General features: G+C 40.7%; 1 protein-coding gene across 1 annotated transcript; it reads left to right on the top strand.

The window, feature by feature from the left end:
- Positions 1 to 145: 145 nt before the first annotated feature.
- On the top strand, positions 146 to 13,006 carry lnpep (leucyl/cystinyl aminopeptidase). The gene is made up of 22 exons (XM_034542382.1): positions 146 to 541; positions 3,908 to 4,002; positions 4,178 to 4,380; positions 4,551 to 4,662; positions 4,810 to 5,067; positions 5,239 to 5,429; positions 5,701 to 5,839; positions 6,194 to 6,328; positions 6,521 to 6,641; positions 6,722 to 6,873; positions 6,962 to 7,075; positions 7,168 to 7,299; positions 7,488 to 7,622; positions 8,146 to 8,306; positions 8,400 to 8,488; positions 8,573 to 8,759; positions 8,906 to 9,062; positions 9,367 to 9,557; positions 9,738 to 9,899; positions 10,549 to 10,689; positions 10,795 to 10,876; positions 10,994 to 13,006. The coding sequence occupies exons 1-22, from the start codon at positions 514 to 516 to the stop codon at positions 11,123 to 11,125; spliced, it is 3,117 nt and encodes a 1,038-aa protein (XP_034398273.1). The 5' UTR covers positions 146 to 513; the 3' UTR covers positions 11,126 to 13,006.
- The last annotated feature ends 4,005 nt before the right edge of the window (positions 13,007 to 17,011 follow it).

Below are 17,011 nucleotides of genomic sequence, written 5' to 3'. Positions count from 1 at the left end.
GTGTGTGTGTGTGTGTGTGTGTGTGTGTGTGTGTGTGTGTGTGTGTGTGTGTGTGTGTGTGTGTGTGTGTAATAAGTCCTGGCTCCGCCCCTACGGTAGCAACGGCCAATAGGAAGCGAGCATTGGCATTTGATGAGAGGTTGTCAACAACCGGGTCGTGTAGAAGGAAAGTGTCATTTGTTCGTTAGTTTACCACCGAGCACGTTAGATGTGTGTACATGTTGTTAGCGTAACAATCGTAACGTTTTTAGATAACACCGCATTCACGTGTTAGTCGACTAAAACCATATCGTTATGGAAATCAGCTCACGCAAACGTTAGCTAGCTGAATGTCTTTCAGTCAGTCACAATTGTCAGAAGTTGGCTCGAGGTTCGTCCCAAGCTAACGTGAGAGCAGTTTATTGTGAGCCTGCACCGTGGGACTGCGACCAGCTGGGTAGCTAAACATACACGTCCGCCGAGCTGCTGTAAGGATTACCTTCGTTTTGGACGCGAGGAGCTGTTCAAGGCACCATGGATCCGTTTGACAGTAACAACACAGGTAAGGAAGGGAGATGGTGACAGCCAGCTAGCAGCTTCGGGCCGGCTAACGACTAACAGGGCTTTAGCGGAGAGCCCACTAGGGATGACATTCACCCGAGGACACATGTGGACAGTGAGATGTGTACCTGGGGGGAGGGAGGGAGAGAGTCAACCCGGTGTTTCGGTTTAGCAGGCGACCCTGTTAATTGGTGACGTTCAGTCTAACGCGTCTGTTGTCGTAGTTACGACGGCTGTTGTAAATTGGGAGAGAACACAGAGCTGTCCTCGTGAACGCCGCGTTGTTTGACATTAAGTCAATAGTGTCAAACTTTCTCACATGTCTCTGTACAAACACACCGAATCAGAAGTTGTTGAGTCTCTTGAGGAAAGGAGTCCACTCGAGTTTGAAACGTCGCTCGTTGTTTGTGTTTTTAAAAGATGACGTTAGCAAATTGCCCTTCTTTCAAAATAATGTTGATTAACAAAACAGATAATGGTCGTTGGAGTTTGTCATATTATATACATAGTTAAAATGGCATGTATCACAGGCTGATAACATAAATGGAAAACGACTTTAAAAAACTCATGTTAATCTTTGCTAAACTCTTTGTATCGAATGTTATTTGCTCACCTTGAAGGTGCTCGCCATGTATTGCCGTATTGAACTCAACTGTTTGACATGTATGTGTTCTTGGCTGGTTGATTCTTAATGTCATGCTTTCCTCGCCTGATGCGTTTTTGTCCACGTTGTGTATTTTCACCTCGTGACAACACCACACACATCTGCCTCAGTAATGTGCAGCTCCACAAAGAAGTTTTGAATTGTTGGTTTTTAAACAGCCGTCCATTTGTTTGAGAAACCAGCTATTTTCTAAACGTCTCCGTAGTTCAGTGCATGGTAATGCTCCGTGGTAGTCGGGCAGTGTGCTCACACGTTGCCCTCTGCCTTCAGGAGCGACTGCTGACAGTTTAATTGTAAACCTACACTATAAATGCCTCTTCTCACCGGATATATCATTTATTTATATCATTCGTTTACTGTGCGACAGAGTTCTTCTACGTGACACGTTTGTACAAAACAGGCTCGAAAGACGATTAAAAATCGTTTTCCATCGATGTTATCAGCTGTGATACCACTCAAACTATGTATATGACAAACTTAATGTTTGCAGAAAACCGTCTCCAACGACCATTAAGTGTTTTGTTTTTTACCAACTTTGTTTGCTAACTTCCGGGTTCAACACGAGCGACGTTTTCCTCAAAAGACTCAACAACGTTTAATCCGGTGTGTTTGACTAGAATTAAACAAGTCGGCATTCACGAGAACAGCAACTCCCTATTTACTACAACAACAACAACAGAGGCGTTCCGCTGAAGGTCACCAGTTAACATGGTCTCCTGTTATACCGAAACACCCGTTTGTTTTTTGAAAGAGCCGAGTTTCAGTGTGTTTTGTTTCATACAGTTGAGGGATTCTCAGAAGCTAAAATAATCGCAGTGCCAGTCTGTAGACTCGATAACGTTATACCGCACATGACTAACGTCAGGCGCAACTTTACAGCCATGTTGTTTATTCGTGTAACGTTTTGCTATACTTTTTAAACAATGGCTGCCTTGACAGAAACACTCAAGTTGTCTGTTAAAACACAGCAGCGTTGTTTGTCCAGTTTAATAAGCCTGTCGGGTTGATACTAGCTGTGTTGTCTTGCTGTGGAGAGCTGATAAGTCAGGCTCAGACAAGCAGCAGACAGCTGCTTTATAACCTCTATTATGGTCCTCGGGTGTCCATGACTATATTAAAACAAACAAAAAACCCAGCGCACACACTAGTAAAAAAATGTTTTCAATGTTTGTCTCAACCTAGAAGAAGCAATCACCAAATCACAGCAGTAAGACTTCCTGGGTTCTGACTTTTTCACCACCACATTTTGATCAGACAATGGTGTGAACACAGAAACGGATGCTTCCTTCCCCTAATTTGAATGACCAACCAGTGTCAGCATTGTGGCTCAGAACTCTGCATCTTAAGTAGTGTGTTGTCTGTTCTTACCTGGGCTGAACTAGTGGACACACTTGTCCAAGAGATATATGTAACTATATTTCTGTGACTCTAAGGTAGAGTTGATAAATGGTCTGAGTTAACAGGAAGACCGCAGTCAGCAAATTAACAAGCGGCTGTATTTTCCTAGCTTTAACCAGCTTGATGAAAGTACAGGAGTTGTTGGTTGCTCCTATTTGCCTAGTGTGGTTTCTAATTGTAATCTAGATGATAATAACCAACACATCAATTTCTCCCCCTGATCCAAGCACGTCATCTTGTCTATATGCAATAACATTCAGCGTAATATCACATCAATTAAAAGTAGACATGACAATCATGACTAATCAAGTCGGACATGTTTAGTCTGGATCTTATTTGTGTCATCTCCTTCTCTGCACATTACACATAACCACAATCATAGCACAGCAATGTGGTTTAGACAGGGAAGTGGTGAAAGCTTGTTCAGTCTTTACAGGGAACTCACTTTGCCTCATACATTTCTTGACTTTCTTTTGGGGAGCGAAAGATAAACTTTGTTTGGTGTATTTTCTTCTGTATGAACACTATGTATATTCATATGTGTTCACTTGCTCTCTGTGCTTTCCACTTAAATCAATCACCAACTGAGACTGAAAATGCATAGTCTTAAGTTTGTAAAAGCAAGAATGTGACGTGATGCAATAAGGGGAACTTGCATTGCTTGGAGTTTTACTACTTCCGATATTATTAAATTAGGAAGATGAACATACCTCTGATTGTTTCAGGGATTAGTGAGAACTATTGTTGGGAGAATCTCGCTGGCAGAAAATCACATGGGTTTCATAAGACATGGCATAGCTCTTGTCATGAATCTTGAATCTGAAGACGTAGGTTAAGAAAATGTGGGCTTTTGTAAACTGCAGAGACAATGCCAGGTGATGTATATTCACTGTATTTGCACATTTCCTATTTTTGAGAGCACTTTGTCTGTATTTTTTATTTTTTTCTCCACATGAATGAACTGTGAAGGAAAATACAGCTATTTCAATACTTAATAGTACACGTCTCACTAGCCTTCTTTGTAGGTCAAAGTATCAGGAACGGCTGTAGGAGGTTTACTAACAGGAAGCTGAAGAAACCCAGTCAGTGTTTTGTTAAAAAGTCACACACAATAACAAGCCTTTGTTTTTTTTGGCTTATTTCCACAACTCTTCTGTGGAAAACATTGAAACTTCAAAAATCACAGGACATATGTTAACATACAATACTGTGGGTCAGTGTATATAATCATTTAGATTAGATTCCCTCTCTCATTTCTTCTTTTGAGAATCTCTTTTCTGATTTCTCTAACTTTGTGTGTTGCAGAGCGAGCCAACCTGCCAAGGAACATGATTGAGAACAGCATGTTTGAAGAAGAGCCGGATGTTGTGGATTTGGCCAAAGACTCTGCTGCGTTCCCAGTATGCGATCATGTGATCCTATGCCATGCATGCTATACATGTGTTAATTTTAAGGACCAGCTTGGCTCAATAAATTGCATTTCATCGAAAGCATATTTCCAGTTATTATTTACATTACATTGTAAACACTGCACAGCTACACTGGAAAATAAAAGAGTGTACTTGCTCTCTGCAGACATTTCCTGCTCTGGACCCAGATGAGGTGGCGTTTGAGCCTCGTAGCTCACGCTTGCTTGTGCGAGGCCTGGGACAGCACGACATGGATGAGGATGAAGAGGACTGCGAGTCTTCAGCCCGTCTGCTGGGCATGTCCTTCATGAACCGTAGTGCTGCTCACAGATCCAGCTCTTCTCCATACACCAGACAGGCTCCACCCAGGTAATACACTGAAAAGGGCATCATTTTTAGTTTTAGTCTAGAGTACCAAGTTGAAGCTGATGTTAATAGCTTCCATCCCACCATTCTCCGTTTTTTCATTAGAGCTTCCTTTTCATCCTGAATTTGTAAATTAGTCAAAGTAAGTAATGTTAAACTCTGTTTGGTCTCAGGTCATGTTCACGACCCTCGGGCCGTACCATGATTGTGTGTGTGTTATTCCTGGTGATTGTGGCCTCTCTGACTATGGTAATGTACTTCTTACCTGGCTGCAACTTTACCAAGGTAAGAAAAAAAAATTCACTGATTGTGTTTTGGTATGTTTGACTCTTTCAACACATTATGTCGATATCTCTGTCAGATTATTTAACTTTTTTAATTCTCTATCATACTCATTTCCCCTGCTGACCACAACCCTCCATCTTTCTGCAGAGGGGTTGTCAACGGACCAACAAGACCACTCCCTCCGAACAAGTCTACCCTGTGTCCACAAATGGTGAACTGTTTCCATGGGCACAGCTCCGGCTGCCTCGCAGCATACATCCTCTTAGCTATGACCTCACCCTCGACCCTGACCTCGACAACATGACCTTCACCGGCCGCACCGTCATCAGCATGTCTGTGCTTCACAACACCAAGCTCATTGTTCTGCACAGTTCTCACCTCAACATCACCAAAGCTACCTTCAAGGTGGGATTGGAAGGGGTTTGTGTGGCGGATGAAAATGTGTGATAACACATTGAGAGTTTGGATGAGTTAGTTGTCCTTCTGACTAGATATACACTCTTAAGACGTCTTCTTTTGTGCCAGAACGAAATAATGTTGTCTGCTATTGGTTAACGAATAATCCCTGTCTTCCAGCCAGGTGACGGTGAGGCCAGAGATGTGACTGTACTGGAGTACAAACCCAGACAGCAGATAGCTGTTAAGTTCTCTGAGGAGCTGAAAACGGGCCAGTACTGCGTTTTGACCCTGGATTACTCTGCCAACCTCTCGCATACTTATGATGGTTTCTACAACAGCTCATACACTGATACAGATGGAAACAAAAGGTACACTTGGCTATTTGGCTGTGAAAATATTTCACAATAGTTGAAAGATATACTGCAGAGTAAGTTCTTTCTAAAAAGCCTGCGTAGAGAGGGTTGTGTGTATTCATAGCCAATATTGTGCCCTTTGGCTCAACTTATGAATATATACTAACAAAGCAGTGCTGTTAAAATACCAATTTAAAAACTGAAATTATAGGCGTTTTGTTGATTTTACAACACATTTAATTTGTGTTTTTTAGCATGATCGTGCTCATCTCCCTCTTGTCACCAGGGTCTTAGCAGCAACCCAGTTTGAGCCACTAGCAGCTAGGAAGGCCTTTCCTTGCTTTGATGAACCATCTTTCAAAGCCACCTTCCTGATTAGAATCAGCAGGAAACCAACCTACCTGACTCTTTCCAACATGCCTCAGGTACTGTAGCATTAATTAAAACACCCCACATCGTTACTGAAACAAACAAGATTATTCCTGAATTTTCATGTAGTAGGCTACAAACAGGGTCTATTCTCAGCATTAATAGGTTTATAACCTCCAAATGATGTCTTTGTCAGTGTGCACGGCTGCTTTCTCTGCTCCCCCACATGCTGTCAACTGCAGTTGATACACATAGACACAATTTACACTGTCATCACTCACTGTGTACATTATGTCACCTCTTCTCTTGAGGAACTCTTCTTGTGGGAACAAATAAGCAGACCATATATTGTTTTTTGCTTGTAATGCTGTATTAATTAGTTGGTAGTAATAATGTACATTGTATTTCAGGCTAAAAGCACACCACTTCTCAATGGCCTCATTCAAGATGAGTTTGAAAAGACCATTGTCAACATGAGCACCTACCTGGTGGCCTTCATTGTCGCCAACTTCACCCCTATCAGCAGCCATGTCTCAGAAACTCAAGTAGGTCTTACACAACTATGATTCCTTTTTTACGTTTGTATTTAATTAGATTTAGTATTTAGTGAAGTTCTGTTTTTGCTGATAAAGTGTCTTTTATATATATATATATATATATATATATATATATATATATATATATATATATATATATATATATATATATATATATAAAAAATCTTTTTTGTGTTTTAGGTGTCTGTGTACTCTGTGCCTGATAAGAAGGAGCAAACTGACTATGCGCTGGACACAGCCTGCAAACTGCTGGAGTTCTACAATGACTTCTTTGAAATTACCTACCCCCTCAAAAAACTAGGTGAGTGTACAAAGGTACACAAACTCTTTTTCCCTCCCCCCTTTTACATGTCCCAATATTCTTCCTTTCTCTTTTGTCAGACTTGGTAGCCATACCAGACTTCCTGGCAGGGGCCATGGAGAACTGGGGACTCATCACTTTCAGAGAGACCAGCCTGCTGGTGGGCAAACAGTCCTCTAATCTGGAAAAACAAGTCGTTGCCTCCGTCGTCGCGCATGAGCTCGCTCATCAGGTAGTTGTGTTTGTTTGTTTGTGAAAGTAGCGGATGCCGTGAATATGCTACGGTCAGGTCCTAATCCAGCTGTGATGATGTGTTGCAGTGGTTCGGAAACCTGGTCACGATGAGGTGGTGGAATGACTTGTGGCTCAACGAAGGTTTTGCCACATACATGCAGTACATGTCGCTGCAGACTGTTTTGCCCCAGCTGGACATTGTAAGTTTACACATCTGCCTCATATAATTTGAAGCAGATAAAGCTGTGTGCTTCATTGTGCCTTTGCAGTAAATCCTGTGTTTTATTTGCAGGGTAATTTGTTCCTGGCAGTACGCTTCAGAGCGCTGGACGATGATGCACTTAACTCCTCCCACGCTGTGTCGATGGACGTCAATAAGCCAGAACAGGTGGAAGAGATGTTTGACTCTGTCTCCTATGAGAAGGTACACTTTTCTAGTTTATATATTTATACTGAGATGGATAGATGCAATTTTCGTTAATTCACTGAACTTCCATATCCAGCTGTTTAACTCTGAGATACATTTCTCAACAGGACCTCACACTCATTCAGAACTTTAGTCATGCTCTGTTTTGGGTGTGATCACAGACGCTTTGTGCCTGTGTCTTTTAGGGTGCATCCATTCTCCTGATGCTGAATGCCTCCCTGCCAGGTGACCAACAGTTCAGAAAGGGTATAATTCAATACCTGAAACAGTTCAGTGGATTAAACACGGACACTAACGACCTCTGGAACAGCCTTACTCAGGTGTGTGTGTCGGCCTTTTTAGTTTTTTGATGAACTGCACACAAGTTGTTTCTCACTTTGGCTACATCTAACGTTTAACTTCCCTCTGTAATCTGTCAGCCAGCCATCTGGTTAAAATATACTCATCCGACCTCAGCTGCATTTGGCTAGTTTCACTGTCGTCACATAAAGGGTGATCACAGAGAACTGTCTCAGGAGCTGCATTATCGACATAAAAAGCAGTAAATGGCTTCTGATAATATTGATCATGTCATAATTTATTGATCCTATACGAGTATTCATCTTTTTTTCTCACATTCCTTTGAGGGGATGTCAGAACAAAGTATACTGTCGATGCAAACAGTAGATTTAGGGTCAAAAAGGTTTATTACGCGTGCCCCCATTTATTTGTTGGTTTGTAGAAGTGGTCATCTTCAGAAAATAGCTGCAAAGTTTCAGACCACTGCCGGTCACAATTGTCTTCATTTATTATGAACATGGCCATTGGACTCCACAGAATCTGGATTTCTCTTCCTGTCCTCAGGTTGAAGTCTCGGCGCAGCACCCAAATGTGTCAGAGATGATGAGCTCATGGACGTCACAGAAAGGCTTCCCATTGGTCACTGTAAGCCGTAAGGGAGGTCAGGTGACCCTCACACAGGAACACTTCCTCCTCACATCTGACAATGCCACGCAGACTTCCAGGTGGGTTCAATTCCGCCCTCTCTTCCACAGATCATAGAAGCACAACATAACACAACCCAACACAACACTGACTGTATTCTGTGCTCTTTTTAGCTTGTGGAATATTCCAGTGACGTACGTAACTGACAACTGTAGTTTGGCCCCTGAGTGCAGACAGATGTTCAATCTGAAGACCAAGTCAGGTAAAACACAAAGCAATACCTGCGAAATCAAGTTAAGAGTCAAGAACTTTGTAAAAAATGCTCTATTTTTGTGTGTGTTTTCAGGGACTCTGAATGAGCTACCAGAAAGTGTAAAGTGGCTGAAGTTGAACTACAGAAACACAGGCTTCTACATCGTCGACTATGGAGACGAGGGCTGGGCTGCTCTGATAAGTGCTCTGTCCAACAATGTCAGTGTTCTTACACAAGAGGACCGCGCCTCGCTCATACACAACATCTTTGCTCTTTCCAGGTAAAGCGGACAACATATATAGTTGTTCTTTTATTTACATTTAGTTACAGGAGAAACTAAAGTGGAGGAGTGTTTTCAAATTCTTGTGTTTGACTTTTAATACGTTTTTATTGTCCACCTTTCTTTCTGTCCTCTGTTTTTAACAGACTGGGACGCGTGTCCTTCCACCAAGTCCTCAACCTGTTGAAGTACATGTCCAATGAAACTCAGACTTCTCCTGTGACAGAGGCCTTGTTACAGCTCAATGTACTCTACCAGCTGCTTGACCAAAGACAAGAGCACAGTCTTGTGGCCCGCATGAAGGTATATACATATATAAACATGTGTAAAGATGTAGATCACAACACATTCTGAGAATAAAGAGTGCTTTTATCAGTGTAATTGTCTCAATAATGAGAAACATTAAAACACACATTTTCATATCTGGATTGGCTTAATTTAAGAAGTTAAGATGTCAGTTTTGGTGGCAATTTATTGTATCAGGACATCTAGCATACAAGCTAACATCACATGTCTGTGAAAAAAATCATTAATTCTTGTCACCTGTTTACGTGTCTATGTTTCTGTGCACTAATATATCTGTTATTGTTTTTGTTACATATGACAGTCTTATATTAAGCATCAGTTTGCTTCTCTGATGGACAAACAAACATGGAAAGAGGAGGAGGAGGAGAGTGTTTCTAAACAGGAGCTGCGCTCAGCCCTGCTGAAGATGGCCTGTAGTCTAAATGAAGAAAAGTGCATTAAGCAAGCCCGAGCCCAGTTCAAACAGTATGTCGAGTCCAATGGGACCTTACGGTACGTATAGCACACAATTTATTTTGAGTTGTTTTCTGAGTGTGTGGGGGGGAGACCATCTTTAGCAGGGATGGGGGAATGTAACATGATTTAATTGGTATCTGACATTGAGTTGTCGTCGGTGAACTGAATTTTGGTACACCTTTAACCTATAGGTTTGCATCTTTATATTTCCTGTAGGATCCCAGGTGATCTGCAGCAAGTTGTATTCACTGTGGCTGCTCAATCAAATGAAGATTGGGAGACTTTGCTCAGCATGTACGGACAAGCCACCTATGATGCAGAGAAGAGAAAAATGCTACGGGGCCTAGCATCTACTCAGGACCCACGGCGTATAGTGTGGTGAGTGTTTGTGCATGTTTGCTTCTGGTCATCAAGCGTCAACGTCTTTCCTTCCCCACAGAACCCAATACACTCGTTTAAAGTGGGTCATTTATTGGAACATGCCTTGACAATGGGTAACAGAGCAGCAATATGTTGTATCTTCAAAGGAATTCACTCTCAGGTCAATACAACTCCTACTAATCCCCCCCAAGAGCAATTCCTTGGTTAACTACACTTTCCCGAGCATGGACTCAACTCAAACAAGAAGCTTTGCTGCAGTGAAACCAAAACCCAATACCTATTGACCCCTGCTGGTGTCGAGTGGCAGATCATGTTGCATTATGTAAAATAAGAAAATAGTTTCTGGTGTATGGCTCCTAAAGTGATACATGTACATTCATTTAAAAAAGAAAAAGAACAATATTTCACAATAATTGACTCCAATATTTGTATTAAGATTTCATATTCTTTGGTGCCATCTTTATCACAATAGTACAATATTGTACATATAAGCTGTGTTAATTACCCTTTTATACATCTCGGGGTACTGTGATTACAGTAGAGCATTTCACTCCCTAAATCACTAATATTTGGGATGTGATAAAACCTTTTTTTGTGTTGTTTATGTACCAAACTTCAGCTGAACTCTTGTAACTTGTCTTTCTAGGATTCTAAAGGCAGGTCTGAGGGGGGGTTTAATCCAGACACAGGAGTTGCCTTTGGTCATCTACACTGTGTGTCATGGCTTCGCCGGCTACTTGTTTGTCTGGGATTTCATCCAAGAGAACTGGGACAGCCTCATAGAGAAGTAAGTGGTCAGCTTCATACAAGTTGTCACTGAGAATACATTTTAGGATTATTTCGCATAAAAATGAAAAGATCAGTGTCAGCGTTTTTGTCTTTTTGGCCAAAGGTTCCCTGTGGGCTCCTTTGCCATCCAGACAATCATCAAGTCTGCCACTTCTCAGTTCTCCACACAGGCACACCTTAATCAAGTATGTTTAGTGTTCTTCTGATACATTTATGCTGCAGCATATTTGAGGGTCTATGCCAAGTGGTAACATAACGTGTGTGTGTGTGTGCTTGCGTGCGTGCGTGCGTGCGTGGTGCAGGTTGAGGGTTTCTTCTCCAGTTTGAAGGAGCGCGGCTCTCAGATGAGGAGCGTGCAGGAAGCTTTGGAAACTATCAGACTGAACCAGCGCTGGATGGACAAGAACTTGCCCACGCTCCAAAAATGGCTCTAATACAGCCGCTCCATCCAGTTTCGGCCCCGCTGACATGCAAGAGGGGCACATCGCCAAGACGACAACAGTGTTTGCACTATTGTAGGAGACTGTCTCTTGACTCCCTTTATCCAGGCCAGAGTACTAATCAAAGCTAGAGGTTTTGCTCTACCTGGGTGGATATGGTGTTAGATTCTCTGAGATTGGTCCTTGAGAGTTGTATTTGCTAGCTCGGGGTGGCTCTGATTGTGTGTCTGACAGGAAGTTGTCAGATGCAAACACACACTCCTCACACTTTATGCTGTCGACCAAACCTCTCCTCTCCAGCTCTGATCTCAACCTCCTGCCTGAGCTGACAATCATGCTCCACCCACCCTCCTTTTCCTCAGCCTTCTCTCAGGCATTTAGATGTGCAATGGCCACTTCAAAAAAGAGGAGTATGAAGAATGTCAACATTACTGTGTGTATGTACTGACTTTATCTCAAATGGTCTGATATAGGTGGATGCAGCTGTCAGGGATGTTTCAGTAATGAGAAGTAGAACTTACCGGTACTTTAGAGAGTTATTATTCTATAATTAAACTGACCTTTTATCGCAATGTTACAAAATAGCTGCCAACTCTAGTTACACGTGCAACTGGAAACATTTTCTATATTGGTCATGATTTGGCTAGATGGTTGGTGGCTTGGTTAGTTAATAGCTTAAAATACCAAACTTGTGTTTGCATCAATTGAATGTACTGAAAACCTTCCCACTGTGGACAGTAGATGGCGTATTGCACAACAGTGCAGGTTATAGCAACAACCAATGTGTCTTAGGTGAGAGCAGGCAGTGCAGGCTGGAGCCAAATGTTGATTTCTTTGTTACTCCACCAGTCATAAGACCAGTTTAGCTCTGATCCACAGGTTTTTATTTTGATAGCTTGTAGTCGCAGTACAGACTTATTCTTTAACACAGCATTCTTGTAAACCTGTAATTATAATGTAAATACGCTCAACCCTACAATGTGTTATTGAGATTTTGGATGTTTTAAACATCTTGACTTGACATTTTAGGATTTGCTTTGTGATGTGTGTTGTGTGTGTGTGTGTGTATGTATATGTATATGTATATATATATATATATATATATATATATATATATATATATATATATATATATATATATATATATTATATTATAAGTGTAACGAGGAAATGTATACATAGAATTGATCAAGAGTCTGTTGATCTGTCTGTTCAAAAACTGTCACTGTATTTCTGGATTGAGACGATTGCTGATGAATGTTGGTGTTCTGAGGGCTAAAGTGCATATTGAAGCTATATTGAAGAACATTTATATTGCGCATGAATAATCTGTCCAGGAAGTTGTTCATCAGCCAAGCGACAATGCAGAAGGTTTAAAGTTACTCCAATATAACGAGGAGGAGCGTAGCTATTTATTTTGTTTTAGATAATGTTTGAATGTGTTTCCCCAACTTTTGTTTCAGGATTTTATTTAAATACCATTGTACACTAATCCTGAGCTTTATTTTAAGTGGTACTGCTTACTTATTCACTCCATCAGTCATCAATTTTCAGATAATTAAGTAAATAACAGATTTAGAATTTTCTTTGAACATCTTTAACACCTTCAAGAGACATGCATCTGTTTTTTGATTGTCATAGCATCTTCTGAAACCTTTTTGTCTCATTTATGTAAAAACTTTCCTTAAATGTGTGTCAAAAGGTGTGCGGTCAGCAGCATGAAGGATCACAATGCTTTCCAAACAGAAAAGATTAGTGTGACACTAGTGTGTTCACAGTATTAGACTTGACCATGGACTTGTTCCATCCAGTCCGTTTCTCAGACAGTGTGATGGTGTGTTAAGAATATGCCTTTAAATACACATCTCAATCTTTTTATGTCCTTGCTAATTGTGGTCGTGCCGTTTATTTTTTTTCCAGCTGCCAGCAATCATTAAGGCTCTGGCCCTTTGACATCCTATCATATTTTGTTAAGAAAGCAACTGTTTAATGTGAAGTCAGTTGCAATAAGCTTTAAGAGACTAGAGTTGCTGATGTCAATCAGGTACCAGGTTCAGGAAGTGGGTGAATCAGGGATGTGGCCGGTCTGTTGACAGGATTGTTGTAGAGTGCAGGAAACCCAATCGGATCGTCTTTGTTTTTGCACTGGGATGAAATGCTACAGAGGCTTTTGAAACTGTGTTGCTCCTTATGTGAATAAGATAAAAATAAAAGTTGTTTTCTGAAGATGTTGGATTTAATTCTTTTATTAAAATACAAAGAAAATATTTGTGTTTACGACACAATACTAAAGATGATACAACTTTTAAGATTTAAATTCAAAATCTGAGAAATTATTTGAAAGCTGTTCCTCCTAATCCATTTACCCAAGCTTCATCACATTAGAGAAAAAATGTACATTATTGCTTTTGAAAAATCAATTTTAAATATCAAGCGGCAAGACCTCTAAATCCCAACTGTCTAAATGCTTCTCGCTTGTACCACCAGAGGTCTTTCTAGGTCTTCTGGAAACTTGCTAAATTATCAATCATATTTTCTTTTAGATATATTTGTAATCTACTATTTCAAATATGGATTATGTCAAATCAAAATCTTCACTCATGAACATGGAGAGATAATGTTTCATCTTTGATATTTCTAAAGATCTTGTATAACCATGATGTTTTAGAACTTTCTTGTGTTTTCAGCTTTTATTTATCTGCCAGAAGGATGCGATCGGTTGTATGTGTGAGTGTGGACCTGTCTGCAGCTCATCTTATATTCTGCTGTAGCAACCTTTATTGACTGTGCTAAAATGCCATTGACAGGTCAGAGGAGCACGCAGCAGCGTACGATGAAAAGCCTCATCTACAAAAAGCTTCAGATAATGGTGGTAAAGATAGGAGTAGTTATATAATTGTGTAAATGTGCATTCAAATGACTAAACTGGCATTAGAAAAAAAACAGACAGACACACACACTAAAACAAATGCCCCCCCCAATAACACATCAACTACAATCCTTTCAAAAATATTGCTTCCAGTGCCTTCAGACCTTCTCTGAATGTCCCCGTTGAGTAATGTACACTATTATTGAGCATGTTTCCCACAGCTGAGGGGTAACGGTTTGCAGTGTGTTTGGCCAACAGCTCACAGCTCACAGCTAAAGGACCTACAAGAACACACACGGCTGAGTACCTCTCGGCCGCTGATCTGCGGCTCACTCTTATTGTTTTTGAATGGTGTGTTTGGCTAAAACCACCGCTGTAACGTTAGCTTGCTGCAACTCAGCCATTTCAAAGTGGGCAGACAGCTTGGTAAGTTTAATTTAGTTTTTTTTGGTTTTGGTTTCAAGATTGATTGCTAGCATACATTGAGCTGTTTTTGTATTTGAATGAAGAGTGTTTTACTTTGGCTCCCTTTTATTGATTTATTTAATTTATATGAAGCTCAAGCAGAAGTTCAGTGAGGAAGACACTCTTTGCATGCTTGTTCATTCATTATGCAGCTCTCTAGTGGGGCAATATGGTACTACAAGCTCCTTAAGATATGATGGTGCATCACCAATCAAGGCTTTGTAGGTGAGGAGAAGAATTTCAAATCTGATTCTTGATTTTACAGGGAGCCAGTGCAGAGCAGCTAATACAGGAGTGATGTGATCTCTTTTCTTAGTTTTTGTGAGTACACTGGAGGGACTTAATAGACTTATTAGAGCAGCCTGATAATAAGGAATTGTAATAATCTAGTCTAGAAGTAACAAACGTGCAAACCAGTTGTTCTGCATTGCTTTGAGACAAGATGTGCCTGATATTTTAAATGTCACGTAGATGAATAGATGCAGTTCTTGAGATTTGCTTCACGTGGGAGTTAAACAACAAGTCCCGATCAAAGATAACGCCGAGATTCTTGGATGCCAGGGCAATGACGTCTATAGAAAGCACATCACCAGATAATTGATCTCTGAGGTGCCCAGTAAAATAACTTCAGTTTTGTCTAACCGTTTTTTTTTTTTTAACATTAGGAAGTTGCAGGTCATCCATGTTTTTATGTCTTTAAGACATGCTTGAAGTTTAGCGAGCTGGTTAGTCTCTTCTGGTTTGATCGATAGATATAATTGAGTATCATCTGCATAGCAATGAAAGTTTATGGAGTGTTTCCTGATAATGTTGCCCAAAGGAAGCATATATAAGGTAAATAAAATTGGTCCAAGCACAGAACCTTGTGGAACTCCGTGATTAAGGCTTCATCGTTTACAAATACAAATTGAGATCGATCTGATAAATAGGATTAAAAACCAATTTACGGTAACTGAAATGCCAATCGACTGATCTAATCTCTGTAATAGGATGTCATGGTCAATGGTGTCGAACGCAGCACTAAGGTCCAAATCTGAATATGGATTTGGTGGCCAGTACAGTATAGCAAATAGAATTGACTGTAATGTTTTCCAGGTTTAGGATTTATTAATAGGCTTGAGTCAAAGATGGCTGCTTCTCCACCTCCTCGGCCGGTGCCATGATGAATGTGAGTATTAATATGACTTGGAGGAGTCGATTAATTTAAGCTGACATATTCGTGATTGGTTTCAGTAAGACAAAATAAATCAATGTGATTGTCTGATATTAAATCATTTACTAATACAGCTTTAGATGATAGAGATCTAATATGTTGGAGGGCAAGATGGATTTCTCAGGAAACCCTTTTAAAACTATATTTTAAAATACTCAATAAACTGATCATATACATCATATATTGCACTTAAAATACAAAGAAACTATCGCAAGTGTGAATCATACTATAATTGTTTTCATATTTATTTCAATTCAGTATTATTGTTTCCAATAATAACACCATGTAACAGGTTCCTGGCTGACACATGCAGGTTTCTCCCCCCCAGCACCAAAGGATGAGCATACTCAAGAGTATATTTCGTAATATTCTTTATTCGCTTGCAGACTGTCTCTGCTCTCCTCTCTCGTGCCTCCATCTGTATCCATCCAAGGCAGAGTCACTCAGGCCTCGATCCCCTGCAGCTGAGGCCAATTAGGCCTATTCCCAGCACCTGTTCCCTGAACCACTCCCCCACACCTCTCCCGCAGCTGAGCCTAACCACGCCCCAGCCACCACACACCAACACTTTAGACACAGGTAAAGTAAAAGTATTGAGTCTCATCAAAAAGCACTCTTAGAATACAACATTTTAGAATCATGCTGGTACTTTGAAACTGAAGTTGAGTGCAGTACTTCCATGAATGCACTAAGTTACTTGACACCTATTTTATGTTAAGCATTTTTACATTGCACTGCTGACATGTGGTCGCATGATGGATGTCTTCTTTGTTTGAGAATACAGCCATCAGTGAGCATATCGGAACAATCACACACTGTGTGATCTGCAGACTCTGAATGTAGTCAGCAGATATGTAAGAGGTCAGAGTATAATTTCATACTTCTAGGACCGGAGATTAAAGAGCAGAAATGGTTAGAAAGCAGATAGGATCTCTGTATCAGGTCATATCACATGACCTCAATCTAAGTATGACAAAAGGCTTAGACATGTACAAACAAGCTGATTGCTAACAAAATGCGTCATGAGTCACAAACCTAGTCCACCAAAACAATGAACCAATCAATGTTGACCCCATTCAGTTACAACACTTATTAGAAGAGCAACAACCATTTGAACTATGCAGCCCGGCGAAATGGAGAAGCAAGGTTGACACTATCAGCGGGACTGGTCACAGTCACCTGCATGTGCAGCTTCAGCTCTGTGGGCATCAGAATGATATGTGGGGCGCCGGTGAGATTACATATTACTTGACGCCTGATCACTGATATGCAAAGAATTGTGGAGAAAGCCTTTGAATGAGGAAATGTGAGTAATACGTGAGCAGTGTGGCTG

This window comes from Cyclopterus lumpus, chromosome 9 (assembly GCF_009769545.1).
Source record: "Cyclopterus lumpus isolate fCycLum1 chromosome 9, fCycLum1.pri, whole genome shotgun sequence".
NCBI lineage: Eukaryota > Metazoa > Chordata > Actinopteri > Perciformes > Cyclopteridae > Cyclopterus > Cyclopterus lumpus.
This window is presented reverse-complemented; position numbering and strand designations above follow the sequence as displayed.